This window comes from Trachypithecus francoisi, unplaced genomic scaffold, assembly GCF_009764315.1.
Source record: "Trachypithecus francoisi isolate TF-2019V2 unplaced genomic scaffold, Tfra_2.0 Lachesis_group1, whole genome shotgun sequence".
NCBI lineage: Eukaryota > Metazoa > Chordata > Mammalia > Primates > Cercopithecidae > Trachypithecus > Trachypithecus francoisi.
The window spans coordinates 6938324-6954404 of NW_022681454.1; the positions used below are offsets into that span (position 1 = coordinate 6938324).

The 16081-nt window shown below is 50.4% G+C and overlaps 1 protein-coding gene across 1 annotated transcript in view; it reads left to right on the top strand.

Moving 5' to 3' along the window:
- Positions 1 to 14420, top strand: part of CUNH4orf50 (chromosome unknown C4orf50 homolog) — a 65688-nt gene extending 51268 nt beyond the window's left edge. The window contains exons 12-14 of the mRNA XM_033213709.1: positions 4042 to 4090; positions 6381 to 6502; positions 11924 to 14420. Coding sequence (XP_033069600.1) covers positions 4042 to 4090; positions 6381 to 6502; positions 11924 to 12169 — 417 coding nt within the window. The 3' untranslated portion in view covers positions 12170 to 14420. The remainder of the gene's footprint in view (positions 1 to 4041; positions 4091 to 6380; positions 6503 to 11923) is intronic.
- The last annotated feature ends 1661 nt before the right edge of the window (positions 14421 to 16081 follow it).

Consider the following 16081-nt stretch of genomic DNA (forward strand, 5'->3'; position numbering starts at 1 on the left):
CCGGCGGGGTGTCTGCATCTTGGTTCTTAGTGGAGAGCAGCGGGGGAGTGGCGTTGGCAGCTCCTCCTACTGGTAGCCGGACAGGAAGCAGATCCAGTGCTGCTTGCTTGATGGACAGTAACTCTCGATTCAGAGGACACAGATGGAATTCCCGATGGAGGCCTTTGGGCTCTGGATAGGAGCCCAGGAGGACTGCCAGGATGGCTGAGGAGACTCTGATGGGCTGGAGGTGGGAAGTGCCAGAGCAGCAAGGGGCAGGTCCTGGGAACTCCAGCCAGGCAGTGGAGGGTTGACGTACCTTCCAGGAACACCCCTGGACGGTCCTGGGCTCCTGGTGCCCACAGTGTCCTGAGATGCTCCCATTCTCTGGCCCCTACCTTTGGGATGGGGGCATGGGCTGGGCTAGGGTCCCAATTGGACAGGCTGCCTTCATTTATCCAGCCAAGCCATGGTGGCCAAGGCTCATGCTGCCCTCCGCCTTGCACGCTCTCCATGGATCTGCTCACTCCACCTTCCCAGCATCCTGCTGCAAGGGTCCACAGGGGACCCTGAGCCTCAGCACATCCCAGGGCTGTGGAGGGGGTGGGGGCTGGGCCTCGGGCTGGGGCCACTAAGCTCTACCCTTTCAGGAGGAGGTGGCATGGCCTGATGCCCATGCAGGCAGCAGTCAGTGACCACCTCCCCTCCCTGCACGTGACTGAATCTTTGTATTTCCATTTTCTTTGCTTGTCCTGGTTTGGGTGGATGGTGGAAATTGAGCCTCAGTCGGTTCATCCCCAGTGCCCTTTCCACAGGCATGTGGCGATGGGCTGGGGGTCATGGGTGCTGGCGCCACCGTCTGTGCTGGCATCTGCTGTTTTACCGTCCGGGTCACTAGCATCCATGGGTCACCCTTGTATCCGCCCTGGCTTCCTTCCTCCTGCTGTGCTGATTCTCTCCAGCTCAGGTGCCTGTTCTGGAGATGGAGGGAATCCCACAAGGTCAGGCTGGCCATGGCAAAGGTCACTCTTCCTTCTGCTGGGAATACGGGTCTTGCCACCTCCCTGATGTTAGCTGGAGATGGGCCCTCAGGGAAGGCAGGCTCCTGCTGTTCTCAGATTCCTAAAACTTCTCTGGAGTTCTTAATTCCACCTTGTCCCCTGGATGCCTTGAGTGAGCAGAGCTCAGGGCACCTTGTTGGGCCTGTTTTGCTTCCTCTCCCATTCCCCTACCGACCCCTAGCCCCAGGGGGCCTTTTATTTTTCCTGTGTTTTGCCTGGACCTACTCTGTTGATATTCACAAGCGTGAAATGAGACACCTTTGCTGTCTGTACTCAGTTACCCTGTCCCTGAGACCTTGGAGGCAGAGGCCCGGGTACCAAAGGAGAGGAGAAGAGGGGTGCTGGGGCTCACCTGGGTCACAGCACTGGCTAGGATGGCAGCTGGCTCTCCTGCCCTCCCCTATTGTCTGACCCTGAGGTCCAATCTCCAGATGGAAGTTCCCATCAGAGAACAGAGGACTCCGGAGCTTCCTGTGCTCCTGGGGAGGTGGTTTCCTGTCCTCTCTCTGGGCATGGAGATTCACCAGCAGATGATGACAGCTTCATTCTCAATAGTTACCCATCTCATGAACTTGACACTTGCCTTTCACCTGCCTAAGCCACCTGTCGTCTTTGGCCGGGTGGAGGCTGCTGTCCCCCGATGGGGCTCTGTGAGGTTTGAATAAGACCCCATGTCAGATGCCTGGCGCCGCACCTGTCACACACACACACCCAACAGCTTTTGGGGCACCTCCAAGCAAACCCTCAGTTTTGCTCCCCTGGGCACAGCCAGGGGCCTTGGGTGCACTAGCAGGGGAGAGTCATCCGGTCGGGGCAAAGAGGTAGGTGACCTAATAAGGAAGACGCTAATTTTACCTCCTCTCGCCCTGCTGTTTCTTCCTCCTGCCACCTCCTGCTTTCCTCTGGGTATTTATCAACGAGATCTAGTTGCGGGCCTTTGGAAATGGAATCTGGTCTAAAAAAGGGGCAGTCATACTCAGACGATTGAAGAATTGTCCCTCCAAACCCTGAACTCCCCCAGTTCATTAAATCTGCAAATCCCCAAGCCTGGGCCTCCAAGGATCCAGGCAATTATTTTCTCTTGAACTTTTGCCTTTATGAAACTTAGAATATTTCCCTAAAAGTCTGCGTGGGGAGAGAGGCAGGGCTCGGGAGAATGTAGTACAAGTCTTCATCTGTCCCTTACTCTGTGTCACTGGCATTTAGTGGACATTCCTTCTTGGCCGGGCGCGGTGGCTCAAGCCTGTAATCCCAGCACTTTGGGAGGCCGAGACGGGCAGATCACGAGGTCAGGAGATCAAGACCATCCTGGCTAACACGGTGAAACCCTGTCTCTACTAAAAACTACAAAAAACTAGCCGGGCGAGGTGGCAGGCGCCTGTAGTCCCAGCTACTCGGGAGGCTGAGGCAGGAGAATGGCGTGAGCCCGGGAGGCGGAGCTTGCAGTGAGCTGAGATCCGGCCACTGCACTCCAGCCTGGGCGACAGAGCGAGACTCCGTCTCAAAAAAAAAAAAAAAAGAAAGCCCAGCTCTGCCTCTCACACAGCCCCTCTCCAGCCACTCCAGGCCCATGCGGTAGTTGAGGAGCTGGAAGCAGACAAGGGTCCTTGCACCCCAATCACATACTGAATGCAGGGCCACCCAGAAGTCAGTTGAGTGCACCTGAGGCTGCTCTGTGGGTGTATCCTCTACGAAGGCAAGCCAAACCTCAGTCTCTCATTGAAGGAGCCTCTATCTAATGAGGAGACACCTGACTTTAAACCCAGGGGCAATAAAAGGCATTCATTCAAAGCACTGGTAATAAGCAGAGAGGAGAGAGAGATAGATTGGAGGAGGAAGCACTCAGACCCGGCCTTGAAGGACAGAAAGCAGGATTTAACAGCTGAAAAGATGGAGTGAAGGTCTCAAGGCTGCGAGAACTGCTTGGGTACAGGCACGGGGGTGGGAGAGTCCATGGTGCTTGAAGCCACAGCAGTGTTGATAGGGGCGACAGCAAAGTGCTCTAAGAGCACCGTTCAGGAGCAGGCATTGTGCCTGGTACCGAAGGCTCCCAGGAGTGCTGGTGTGATCCGGTCACTGCCAGAAGATGGCTGAGCCATTACCCATGTCCCTGAGTATTAGGCCCTGCACCAGTCAATTCAGGTTAGAGGGGACCCTCATAGAACCCAGGTGCCGCTGTAGCACAGGAGGGGCTGTGTGAGAGGCAAGTGGCTGAACTCTGCCAGGTGGAGTCAGGGAAGACTTCACAGAGGAGGCAACATTTGACTTGGGCCTTGACATCTATGTAGAAGTTCACCAGAGACAGAAAGAGAGGGCAGGGCCCTTCCAGACATGGAGATGGTCTTCTATACCTGGAGGAAGAGTGTGACCAGGGTGTTGGAAGTGGAGACAGGGAAGACAGCTATCACAGAAACACCCAGGAGGAAGCGAGATCCAGGCTGCCGGGCTGGAAACAACTCTCACCTGCCTTGAAGATCCAGCAGGTGTTCTTACTCAACCACCTGGGGGCCGTGGGCCAATCAGTTGAGTGATCATTGCCATCTCACTTCTCACCTGCCCCGTGCAGTGCGGAACCAGGAGGATACTGGTCTGTGCGGTGGTGCACTCGGACCCAAGCCTGACCTGAATTCCTGGGTGATTAAATCAGGGGCCCCAGGGGAGACATCAGAGCACCGGATGTCCTCATTAAAATGTTTTTTAATAGCAGTTTCTAAAGCACTTTTATTACTGTCTCCGTTTAGAGATTTAATTTGAGAAAAGGAAATGGAATCATTTTTCTGTGCCCGTGTTTCCTAAGAGCAAAACCAATTCCTGTTCTCCTTTGAGCATCCTGGAGAGAAGAGGAGGAAGGCCTTCATGCACACCGGCAGTGCTGGTCCTACACAGAATGCAGTTTTTTCGGGGAGGGGTGATGGCCCTGCTTGGCCCAGTTGCAGTGCTCTGTGCAAGGCTGTCCCTCCAGTGCCATGCGGAATAACTGCCAAGGTGTGTTTTCTTGCAGACAAGCCACCACCTGGACATCAAGTCTGAGATGACGGCAGCTCTAAGAGGTCAGTGTGATTTTTGATCAGGAAAAGCGTGTGTACTCAGAAAAAGTACAGGCCAGCAGGACGCTGTGACTGGTGGGCCAGGGGAGAGATGCCCACTGTCACGTTCATGCTACTAAAAGGAATGAGACCCACTTCTCCCTCCCCCTTTCCTGTGTGGTATTGTCTTCTTATTTCACAATGAGAACACACTGGAAAAATACAAACGTTCAAATTCCTCAGTGCTAGAGTTTCACTCCTGGAAACTCATTCTAGGTAGATAATTCTGTATTTGGAAAGATTCTGTGGACAGGCATGTTCCTGCCAGTGCATCTGTAATAGTGAAAAATTGGGGGAAACCCTCAATATTGTTAACGAGCCCATATAATCAGTGAAATACAGCATAGTCATTAAAATGGTACTGAAAAACGCCATGCAACAGCATGGGAATTACCATGTTCTACTAAGTTTAAAACTGTTAGGATATGGGCCAGGCATGGTGACTCGTGCCTGTAATCCCAGCACTTTGGGAGGCCGAGGAGGGCAGATCACAAGGTCAAGAGATTGACACCATCCTGGCCAACATGGTGAGACCTCATCTTTACTAAAAATTCAAAAATTAGCCAGGCGTGGTGGGCACCTATAGTCCCAGCTACTTGGGAGGCTAAGGCAGGAGAATTGCTGGAACCCGGGAGGAGGAGGTTGCAGTGAGCCGAGATCATGCCACTGCACTCCAGCCTGGTGAAAGAGCGAGATTCCATCTCAAAAAAAGAAAAAAAAACTTACGATATGGAATGTTTCATATAATTATAACTGTATGATTCTATGTGCACGTCTGGGTCTGATCTGCAACTTAGGCTAGGACAGCAACTAAAGTACTAGCCATGGTTACTCAGAGAGATGGTAACATGAGTGCTTTTTTTTTTTTTTTGGTTCTGTTATTTTTATTATTCATTTATTTATTTATTTATTTATTTTTGAGATGGAGTCTCACTCTGTCACCCACGCTGGAGTGCAATGGCGTGATCTTGGCTCACTGCAACCTCCACCTCCTCTGTTTAAGCAATTCTCCCACCTCAGCCTCCCCAGTAGCTGAGATTACAGGTACCCACTATCATGCCTGGCTAATTTTTGTATTTTTGTAGAGACAGGGTTTCACCATGTTGGCCAGGCTGGTCTGAAACTCCTGACCTCATGTGATCTGCCTGCCTCGGCCTCCCAAAGTGCTGAGATGACAGGTGTGAGCCACTGCGCCTGGCCTATTTTTATTATTAAAAAGAAAATTAAGCCACTACCTGACCAGACAGAATTTTCCTGGGCCTTCTTTAACTTTTTTTTAATTTCAATAGTTTTGGGGAAACAGGTGGTATTTGGTTGGGTCTTGTTTAAGCGCAGCTTACTACCCTGAGCGTGGGGGGGGGGGGGGGTGGGATGGGGCCCCTAAGGATTTGTTTAGTGTTGTGTTTGGATCAGGTGCTTGATAAAAACATGTAGAACATCTGGATGGTGTTACCTTTAAGACCGAGCTGCTATTGAGATCTGTTCATCTAGTGGTTCTTATTTCTAGATTCTATTCTTGCCAGCTGTGTGGTCTTAGATGAGTTCGTTAACCTCTCTGAGCCATACACTCTTTAACAGGAGGTAAACATGACCTTCCTCTGGCGTGTCTGGCCCCTGGCACATAGCATGACGTCAGTACACGACCAGAGAAACCTGTTCTCAGTCTTTGATGCCTCAGGATGGGCCTGTCCTTCTCTACCTTGGCCTTCTGTCCCTACACCCTGACTTGGCACCTGTTCTCCCAGTTGGAGAGGCACAGATCCTAGCTGGTCTGCTTCTGCCACTAATTTTCTCTCTGTGGCCCCAGGCAAGTCTCCTCCCCTCTCTGGCTCAGCTTCATCCCCTTTCAAAGAAGGACACGTACTAGACCGATTGGGTTATTTTTTCACTGGACATGTCTGGAGGGCCACCATGTGCCAGATCCCACATAGGTGTTTCTGGGCTTACGAAGCTAAGCTGGCTTGTGAAGGCTGTGGTCCCTGCATGGAATGAGCTTGCAGCCAGGTAGGGGAAGGCGAGGCAGGCAGGCAGTTTTCTGGGATATCCCAAGATCATAAGAGCGCCATCAGAGGCGTGTGGGTGAGGTGCTTGGAGAGCTCAAAGGCATCTGAGAGGGCCTCTGCCCCGGGGCATAGGATCTAGGAATGATCTGGGAATGGCTAGAGAGTGAAGAAGGTTATGGCAGGGCCCAGACACTTGTAGACTTTTCACCTAGGTTCCTGGTGGAGGCTTGACTGAGAATTTTCCCTTCCAGCTCAGACATACCTCTTGAATCCTGAAATGGACAGCGTCCTCCAAAGCTCATCGTCTTCAGAGTCCTGGCCTGTTCCCGAGCCGGAGTGGCCAGCACAGACAGCCCAACTGGATTCCCTGAAGGTGAGAAGACACCTGTCACCTCATTTCGTAAATGAACTTTGTTATTGAAAGTACAACACATTTACAGCTTAGCAAATTATCCAAGCAATATACACCTGGAAAAACGCCACCAAGTCAAGAAATAGAGCACGACCCACTCCCCAACAGCGCCCCCAGGTTTCACCCTCAGTCTCTTTCTATGATCTAATTTTAATGTTTATTTCTGCTCAAATCATGTGTCGTAGGTCTGGTGACTTTTTTTTTCTTTTTTTTTTTGAGGAGTCTTGCTCTGTTGCCCAGGCTGGAGTGCAGTGGCACGATCTCGGCTCACTGCAGGCTCTTCCTCCTGGTTTCAAGCAATTCTCCTGCCTCAGCCTCCCAAGTATCTGGGGATTACAGGTGCCCACCACCGCGCCCAGCTAATTTTTGTATTTTTAGTAGAGATGAGGTTTCACTCTGTTGGCCAGGCTGGTCTCGAACTCCTGACCTCCTGATCTGCCCACCTTGGCCTCCCAAAGTGCTGGGATTACAGGCGTGAGCCACCACTCCCAGCTGTCTGGTGACTTTCAGTGGATGCTGGACATCATGTATGAAACATTGATGACACAATTTGAGGTCTGACAGTATCTCCATCCACAGAGGACTTCCTTTGTTCTGGTCAGGGCAGATCATCTTCCTCACATGAGGCCTGAGTCATCGAGGAGTTCCAGTGCTCAGGAGGTCTGCTGTGTTTCTGGTTCACACTCACTCCTAGGGCATAAAAGCCTGTCGAGTATTTCAGAGCCCTTTCCCCTGTCGGACCCCAGAGGCTGCTCAGAGCTCTCCTTAGCTTTTCACCTTCTCAATTGGCTCTTTCCTGCACAGACCCTGCCTTCACCTCGAGGGGAAATACATCCTCAAGTGTCCTGCTCGCTTTTCTTGGCTTCTCTCTTGTTTTCAATTTTGGTCCCACAAGTCCTCATATCGTTGGTAGCTCTCAGATGTCTCCAGACAAATGTTTTGTTACAGTCCCCCTACCTTTTCTAGTTGCACTTACTGCAGGTTTGGTCCCGAAGATCCTAATCAGTCATTGCCAGAGCAGCACTCCCCTCTGTCTTCCCAGAGAAAACTTATTTTACTTATGAGCTTTGGGGTCTGGCAAATCTGAATTCAAGTCCCAGTCCTACCCCTTTTTAGTTCCGTGTGATATTGGGCACGTACTTCCTCTGCCTGCAGGTAACTCTCAGCTGTGAAATGCGGCTGCCTGCGTGTTACTGTTAGGAGGAGAAATCAGGCAGGCAGAGCTGAGTGTGTGCCTGGCACATCAGAGGTGCTGACAGAAAAAAAAAAAAAAAAAAACAGAAAGCAGCCATTACTCAGAAGGAAAACTGCTCTTATTTTATTTCAGCCGATTGTATTTTTTCTCCCTTCTTTTATCCCTATGGCTTCTTTCCTGCCTCCATGATTACATTAATTTATTTCATCTAAAAGATGAAGCAGACAATAATATTTACCTCTCAGGCTTGTTGGGACAATTCAGTGAAATCATGCATATGAAGTATTTATTACAGTTCCTGGAATGAAAAACAGGGAGGTATTCAAAAATATGATAGCTATTGTTATTGACCTTAAACTTTTTTTTCTGACTGGTAACTTTCATTTTAAATGACTTCTTATCTAGGAATAAAAAAAAAGTTTTGATCATTCCTAGGTTAATTACCTCTGATTTTTTATTTTGGTCTGCCTTATCGGCAGCAGGCAGAGATATCCTAGGCAGCCTGGGCGCAGTGGCTCACGCCTGTAATCCCAGCACTTTGAAGGGCCGAGGTAGGTGGGTCACTTGAGGTCAGGAGTTTGAGACTAGCTGGCCAACATGGTGAAACCCCGTCTCTACTAAAAATACAAAAATTAGCTGGGCATGGTGGTGCATGCCTGTAGTCTCAGCTACTTGGGAGGCTGAGACAGGAGAATTGCTTGAACCCTGGAGGCCAGTGTTGTAGTGAGTCAAGATTGTGTCACTGCGCTCCAGCCTGGGCAACAGAGCGAGACTACATCTCAAAAAGAAAGAAAGAAGGAAAGAAGGAAAGAAGGAAAAGAAAGAAAGAAAGAAAGAAAGAGAAAGAAGGAAAGAAAGAGAAAGAAAGAAAGAAAGAAGGAAAGAGAGAGAAAGAAAGAAAGAAAGAAAGAAAGAAAGAAAGAAAGAAAAGAAAAAAAGAAAGAAAGAAAGAGAAAGAAAGAAAGAAGAAGAAAAAAAGAAGAAAACATTTTAGGTGAAGGGAACACTTGCAAAGAGATGGGAGGGTGAGTGCCCATAAGGCATTTGGAGGCATGGCAAGCAACATTGCTGGAGCATGAAGTATGAGGAGGTAGAGAGGAGACGAGAAGAGGATAATGACGACAGTGATAGCAACAGCAGCGAAACAGAAAAGCACACCCAAATCCTACTGTGCCGGCATTGGCTCAGGCAGTCCCACAAAGGGCTCACCAAACAGATATCAGCATCAGCTCCACTTTACCTGTGAGAAAAGGTGAGGCACAGAGGGGCAAAGTCCACCCAGCTCATAAGCGGCTGGGCTGGGCTCCCAACCCAGGGCGCCTTGTTCTGGAGCTGACCCTCTGATCGTTACGTGGCCAGATGGTGCATGGCCTGGATGGGGCAGGGTTGGGGGAGAGGAACAGTCCCCTCCTCCCTCCCTCAAAGTTCCAATCTGGATCTCAGTGTGAGAACAAACTCTCCAGTGTCCGCTCTCGATGATACTGGCCAGAAACCTGTAGCAAAGCTTCTGAGGAAAGAGGTGAAGTAACATGTTGCATGAATGGATAAACCAAAAATGCATCTTAATACCCTTATGGTTCCAAGTTTGTCAGGTGTTCTTCAGCTTTCTTCAAAGTCATCACCACAAACACAGAATCCCACTGGACTGGAAATGCTGTGGACTTGAAATGATTTCCTCTGTTGGAGGATTTCCTCTGTTAGAAATAATTTCAAGTCCATAGGGGACTTCTGTTTCTTTGCAACAAGATGGCAGAATGTCAATTTAAACGTTTTCCCCATGCTTTGCACGGTACCTGGCCCACAGGAGGCCTTCAGGAGCACTTGTTGGGTGAGTAGTTAGCCAGAGACAGGGGACATCAGGCTGTTTCTCTGGAAGGCGCACGGCACCTGCTCCTGGTTCCCAGTACTGCATTTTCGCTGCAGTCTTGGTTCTGTCCAGTCATCATGAGCATCTGGGAACACAGCTCCTTGCCTTGGGCAAAAACAGACCGCAAGCCACGTATCTGGGCTGGTTTTGGGGAAGAGCTTCCCATGCTGAAAACAAACTTGTTAAATAATGACACCAGGAGATTCGTGATCTACAAGGAAAATGAGGCATGGAGTTTTGAAGGGCAGTAACTAAATTTGTCACATCACACAATTCTGTTACTGTATGGTTGAGCTTAGCGCAAAAAGGAGAAGAGAGCTTAAGAGTACACAAACATGTCCTGAAAAGGCTGACAAATCTTGAGTGAATGAGGAAATGTTTAGCCCTCTGTCACATTAGCCTTCAACTCACCCACTGAAGATCCAACACTGCATCCCAGGTTTCAGCTGTTCCTGTGGTGGGGGATCATGCAGGCTTGAGAGCCATATGGCCTGAGTTCAAATCTTGCAGCAGGCTCCTATTAGCTGTGTGGCCTTGGGCCACTTCACCTCTCTGGGCTTCTGTTGCTTCATCTGTATGATGGGATAATAATAATAGCACTTATCTCCTTGGTATTTTGTAAAGATGCAATGCATCAATACGTGGAAAGTACTTGGAAGGATACATTGTAAGAACTCAGTAAATTTTCACTGTTGTAGATCGAACCCTAGGAAATTGCCAATATTATACTACTCTTTCCCTCAAAAACAGTAGTTTCATATTGCTTAAACTATCATCATCATCATCATTATTATTATTATTTTGAGATGGATTCTCCCTCTGTTGCCCAGGCTGGAGTGCAGAGGCACGATCTCGGCTCACTGCAACCTCTGCCTCCCAGCTTTGAGCGGTTCTCCTGCCTCAGCCTTTTGAGTAGCTGAGATTACAGGCGTGCACCACCACACCCAGCTAATTTTTGTATTTTTAGTAGAGACAGGGTTTTACCATGTTGACCAGGGTGGTCTCGAACTCCTGACCTCAGGTGAGCCACCCACCTCAGCCTCCCAAAGTGCCGGGATTACAGGCATGAGCCAGGTCGACTATCATTATTATTATTATTATAAGATGGAGTCCAGACTCTATGCACACATTAGTCAGCCCAGAATGACCTTGCGTTTTAAACACATAACAGAATCCTGCTCCTCCCCAAAAGCTGAGCTCAGACACTACCTCCATGAGGCCTTCCCAGATCTTCAGTGTGCAATCTTCACTTCTGTCCTGGAGCCTTCGTCAGCACCTGTGGGTCTCTCTTTGGACTTGAACACTGCAGCATAATATCTAGTTTATGTGTCTGCCTCTCACACTTGGTTGGAAGTGCTTTGAGGGCGGGGACAAGGTCAGGCTTGCCACATAGTGATTGCCGATTCCCTGCCTCTGCTGTCTAGCCTCTTCTTCAGCGTCTTCCACCGGCAAGGCAGAAGGCCCTGCACATTGCAAACCTGTGGCTGCTCTTGCCTCCTGGGACTGGTGGAGAAGTTGGCTCCATTCTGCAGATCTGTCTGGCAAGGCACAGACACACATGACACACCTTTTAGAGGAAGGAGAAGAGGCATTAGCAGGACTCACATGTTACCTGGTGAGGTGGTCCTTCCTGCCATTTGCAGGAAAGGTGCCTGAGAGGTGTGAGATGCTGGTTGTGAAGGGATCGCAGGTACAATAGTGACTGGAAAGGAGATGTCGAAAGAGCAGAGATTTGAAATCAGATGGGCTTAGCTTTGAATTCTGAGCCAGCCACTTCAGAGCTAATACATTTAGTGAAGGCATTTAGAATCTCTTAAACTGTTAAGTGGGTTTTCATCTATAAAGTGGGCCTGATGATAGCTTGTTGGGGGAACTAAGTGAAGGCAAGTAAGATGACACATTTGGGGAAAGCCCTGAGACGTGCTGGGCATGAGGTTTGCAACCAGCACGACATTAGTTCCTCTTTCAAGGGAAGGTCACTTTCTCTTGTCACTGGGAGATAGAAAATGTATAGAGGACATCCACTCTACAGGACTCTTGACTGTATTGTCAGGCACCTGCCGCATGACGTGGAGGGGGAGTCTCACGCTGCCCCAGTCTCATTTTCTGACCCAGAACACAGTAATGATAGCGTGTGTCTCATTGAACTGTCACCAAAGGAAGTGAGCCAATGTGTGAAGAGTATTTGGTGCCAGGCACAGAAAGTGCCCCGTAACTGTTAGCTATCCTTGTCGTCTCTTCCTTTGATTAAATGTGTGAACGGAGGGGCTTTTACAAACATTTGGATGCAGAGACCATTTCACTATCCTCTTGCCTGCAGCTCCCTCTGTCCTTGGTGTCCACGCTTGATCCTGGAACGTGCCTGGCAGCGGTCACTGTGGAACCAGGACTCTCCGCACAACGTCTGCAAGAAAAAGGCGGAATGCCCTGTCCTGCCCTCCAAGCCGATAACGTCCCAGCACCCTCCGAGCTCCTGAGCCCAGCGAGGATCCTGGCTTTTCACCAAGAGCTTAGACAAAGCATTTGCAGCAATTCCCAGGTCCATAAATCACCGCTGGAGTTATAAATGTAATAGGGCCACTCATTCTCCGGAGCCATTTCATAGACTCCATAAATATTTGAAGCAGAACCTTCAGAGAGTGCTTTAAGAAATTGGTAGCAATCAAAGTCCTCATTTAGTGGCCAGTGGTTTTGCCTTCGGCTTGGGGATTTTGTGTTCCATGTCAGAGCCTGAGAGAAATGCTGGCCTGTGCCTGGCAAATTCTGAGGAGTTTGGCTTTGGCAATGTCGAGGCAGCAGAGGAAATATTTACTGTACCAAAGCCTATTGGATGATTGGCCCAGAGGTTCTCAACTGGGCACTGTTTCAGCCCCCAGGGAAAATCTGGCCATGTCTGGAAACATTTTGGGTTGTCACAGCTGGGACGCTGCTACTGGCATCCGGTGGGTAGAGGCCGGGGATGCTATGAAACATCCTACAATACCCAGGCCAGCCTCCTACGGCAAAGAATTACAGCCCGAGGTTCGCCAATGCTGAGGCCGAGAGCCCAGGACGGATCTCACAGCTCTGAACATGATCGGCATGGAGAATTTTCTGCCCCTGGGGTCCTTCTCATGTTTTAAAGGATTTTTTTGTCTACTAAGTGAAATCCCTAACTTAAATCATTACATATTTTACATTTAAAAACACTTAAACTAACCAGAACTTTCTAATCAGTCCATTCACTCCAAAAATATCTGTCGTTATCCACTGGATGCCAGGCAATGTGGTATGTAGGAGAAGAGATGAGTCAACGTTGATCCCAGTGCTGGGGACCTCACAGCACAATGGGAGAGATACTCCTGTGAGTAAATCAGCATGCACACAAGTGTCACCTGTGCCCTGAGTGACAGGATGAAGGCAAGGGTCAGTTCTACTTGGCTTGGGAGAATTGGAAGTCAGCCACAAAGGAATGGCTGAGCAGCGTCCTGTGGGAGAGGTGGGAAGGGTGCTGCCATATGAGGGAACGCATGTGCAAAGGCCCTGAGGCATAAAACTGAACTGCGGATGTGCCCCGGGAGGGGAAGTGGGCAAAGCATATGCTTCTCAAGCCAGCTACAAGCAGCCACTGCCTCGTTCCCATCCAGCACCCCTTCCTTCCCCCAAGAACAAAGACTCATGCCCTGAATCAGGTGGGTAACCCGGGAGAAGAGCACTTCCATCCTGAGGGCAGCCCCCCAAAAAGAGAGTCCAGGGGGCTTGGACGACACACACCAGACCCTGACCCGGGCTCACCCACCAGAGATGCCACCTCTCTCTTTGGGAAGGGGCCGAGGAGGGGCTTAAGGAAAAGGCCAAAGCCACTACCTCTCCAATTCTGTCCCCTCCTGGAAGTGGCTGTCCCCTCCTGGAAGGACAAACAAGGACAAGGACAAGGAACTGAGGGCTCCCCAGGAAGTGTCAAAGTGCGTAGATTTATTTTAACGTGGGTTAGCTTTTTGTTTTGAAGTGAAAATTACACGAAGTTCCCACAGGCTCCTCCCCGGGCTTCCCTTGGTGTTAACATCTCATGTGACTTATGTTGTACAATTATAGAAACTAGTGGGTTTTATTTTGAGGGAAATTGGGGAGCCATTGAGACGTAAGAAAGGCAGCCTCAGCACATCGAGTTCCACCCTTTAAATTCGTTTATGGGGTTTTCTGATGGGTTAACACATTCATCCATGTATTCCTGGATTGATTTACCCACAGATCTGTCTGTTTATTTATTCAATATGCATTTAGTGACTGCTGTGCGAGTGTCTGACTAGATGCTGCTGGGGAAGAAGTAAAGATGATGCTGTCCACCTCGGTTTTCAGGGACCCCCCTGGAGACCCTGTGGCCCCGTTACCACCCCTCAAGGAATCCCCAGATTGAAAACCACTGCGGTGATCCGTTTGTCGGCTCAACCACCCCAGGGCTTCCCTACAATTTCCAAGCAGGAAGTGACCTGCAGCACTGGTTTGGTGATCCGCCTTCTACCTCCCTCTGTATTTTGGGACGTCATTAGCTTTGAGCATCAGGAACATGACGGAGAGAGGACAGAAACCCGGTACAGTTGAGGACAGCCAGCTGAGCCCTTGCTGAGCCAGCGAGATGCAGCGTGGTGCCACCACATCTGGTCTCCAGGACTCCCAGGAGCTCAGACGTCCGGCGTCCTGTCACTTCATGCTCCCCCCTGCTGCGCTCACGTGCTGGGCCTGGACAGAAAGGCAACCCAGGAAATCCATTAAAGCAAGCCAAGATGACCTTTGCAGCTGAACCCAACGATTCCCTAATAAATCATGTTTCCAAGGCAGAAGCCACTTATTTATTCTCTCAGGCCGTCAATTCCCATCTGGGTCTATCTAGCCCTTTGGGTCGGCTCAAGATTTGTGCCGTGGCTCCCTGGGACACTTTTACAGTGCAGGATGGCGGACTCCTGCATTCCCCTTGCCTGGTCTGTAGACCCCAGCTCCTCGAAGGGCACACAGTGACTCCTTGCCACCCATCAGATGCTCCAGGGCAGGACCTGCTCTGGCGACCCAGCGGGTTCAGGCAGGAACTTGGCACACAAGAGCTGGTCTCAGGCTGCCCCACGGCAGGCAATGACTCTACGAGTGACCTTGAGGCCTCTGGAGACCAGCCAGACATCCAGTCTGGCTCTGCAGCAGAAAACAATTTGTCACACGGACTGTCAGCAAACGGTGGACTTCCCTGGAGGCGGAGTCCTAAACCCTGCAAGGTAAATGCACCCCTCCCCCACTGCACAAAGGGGCCCCACCTTGGCTTTTAAGCAAATCAGAGGAGAGGGTTGGCGGGGCCTGCGGCCAAGCAGCAGAAGCATTAGTGCAAGGTCCATCCCTGCTGCCTGGCTCATTTTCCTGTGCTCCTGGGGGGCCTTCTGCTCGAGCCGCAAAGGAGTTCTGCTCAGCAGATGCGTCTCTGAGCACTTGTCAGGACAGGTGAAGGCCTGGGATCTAATCACAGGAGTCTCACTCCAGGTTCCTGTCCTCTAGAGTTTGCTCTGACAGAGTGACATGAACAAGGACAACACAAGGCCCAGGGGCCATGGAGTGGGCGGCTGACCAATGAGCAGTCAGGGAGCGCTTCCTGGAGGAAGTGTCCTCTGAGTTGAGCCCTGGAGATGAGTAGGGATCAGCCTGGGAGAGGAGGCCTCCAAGCTAGGAGAAATCATGAGCAAAAGCCCAGGTGGGGTTGGGGTAGGAAATGGCGGTAGAGATACGTGGCTTTCTGTAATCCTGGAGTGGAAGGTTCCAGAAGGAAGACATTGCCATTTTTGTGATCCTACTGTGTGACCCTCTCTGATGTTCCCACAATGAGGAAATCACTTAACCACACACTTCTCACAACCTATCCCCGCGGTTATATGCATGACTGTGTATCTGTGGGTAAATTGCTAAGAGGGAATCCTGGGTCAGAGGAGGTTAACGTTTGTCATTTTGCTGGCCTTGACCATACTTGACTCCTCACCTCTCTTTGAAGTTGTAGCGTTTTTTGAATCTACTTGCAGAGCTTGGGGGTGCCTGGGGCCCCCAACCCTGCCAGCACCCACCTGTGATGTGTGGATTCCATTTAGCATCACAGACAGGGCCCTGCGCTGACAGGGGTGCTTCTGAGTAGGGGAGATGGGAGTTAGCAAGCAGGTGTTTGCTTCCTGCCTCCACTGGAGGGCTCAGCTGCATTTCCATCTGCAGGTGCTCACAGGCAGAAGTGATCTCAGCTGGGAGACTGGGATCTGGCTGCCGGAGATGACTGACAGAGCACTGGGCAGTTTGGAGGCTGGTGAGGGGCTGAGAAGTGGCCTTTGGGCTGAGCCAGGAAGGCTGATATGGTCCTGCGTTCCTATCCCCATCCACCACGCAGCAGCTGTGGACCCTCTGCCCAGGCCCCTTCAGGCCTGGCTTCCTCTTGGGAAAATGGAAATTACAGCCCTGTGACATCATCTTATCTCATGGA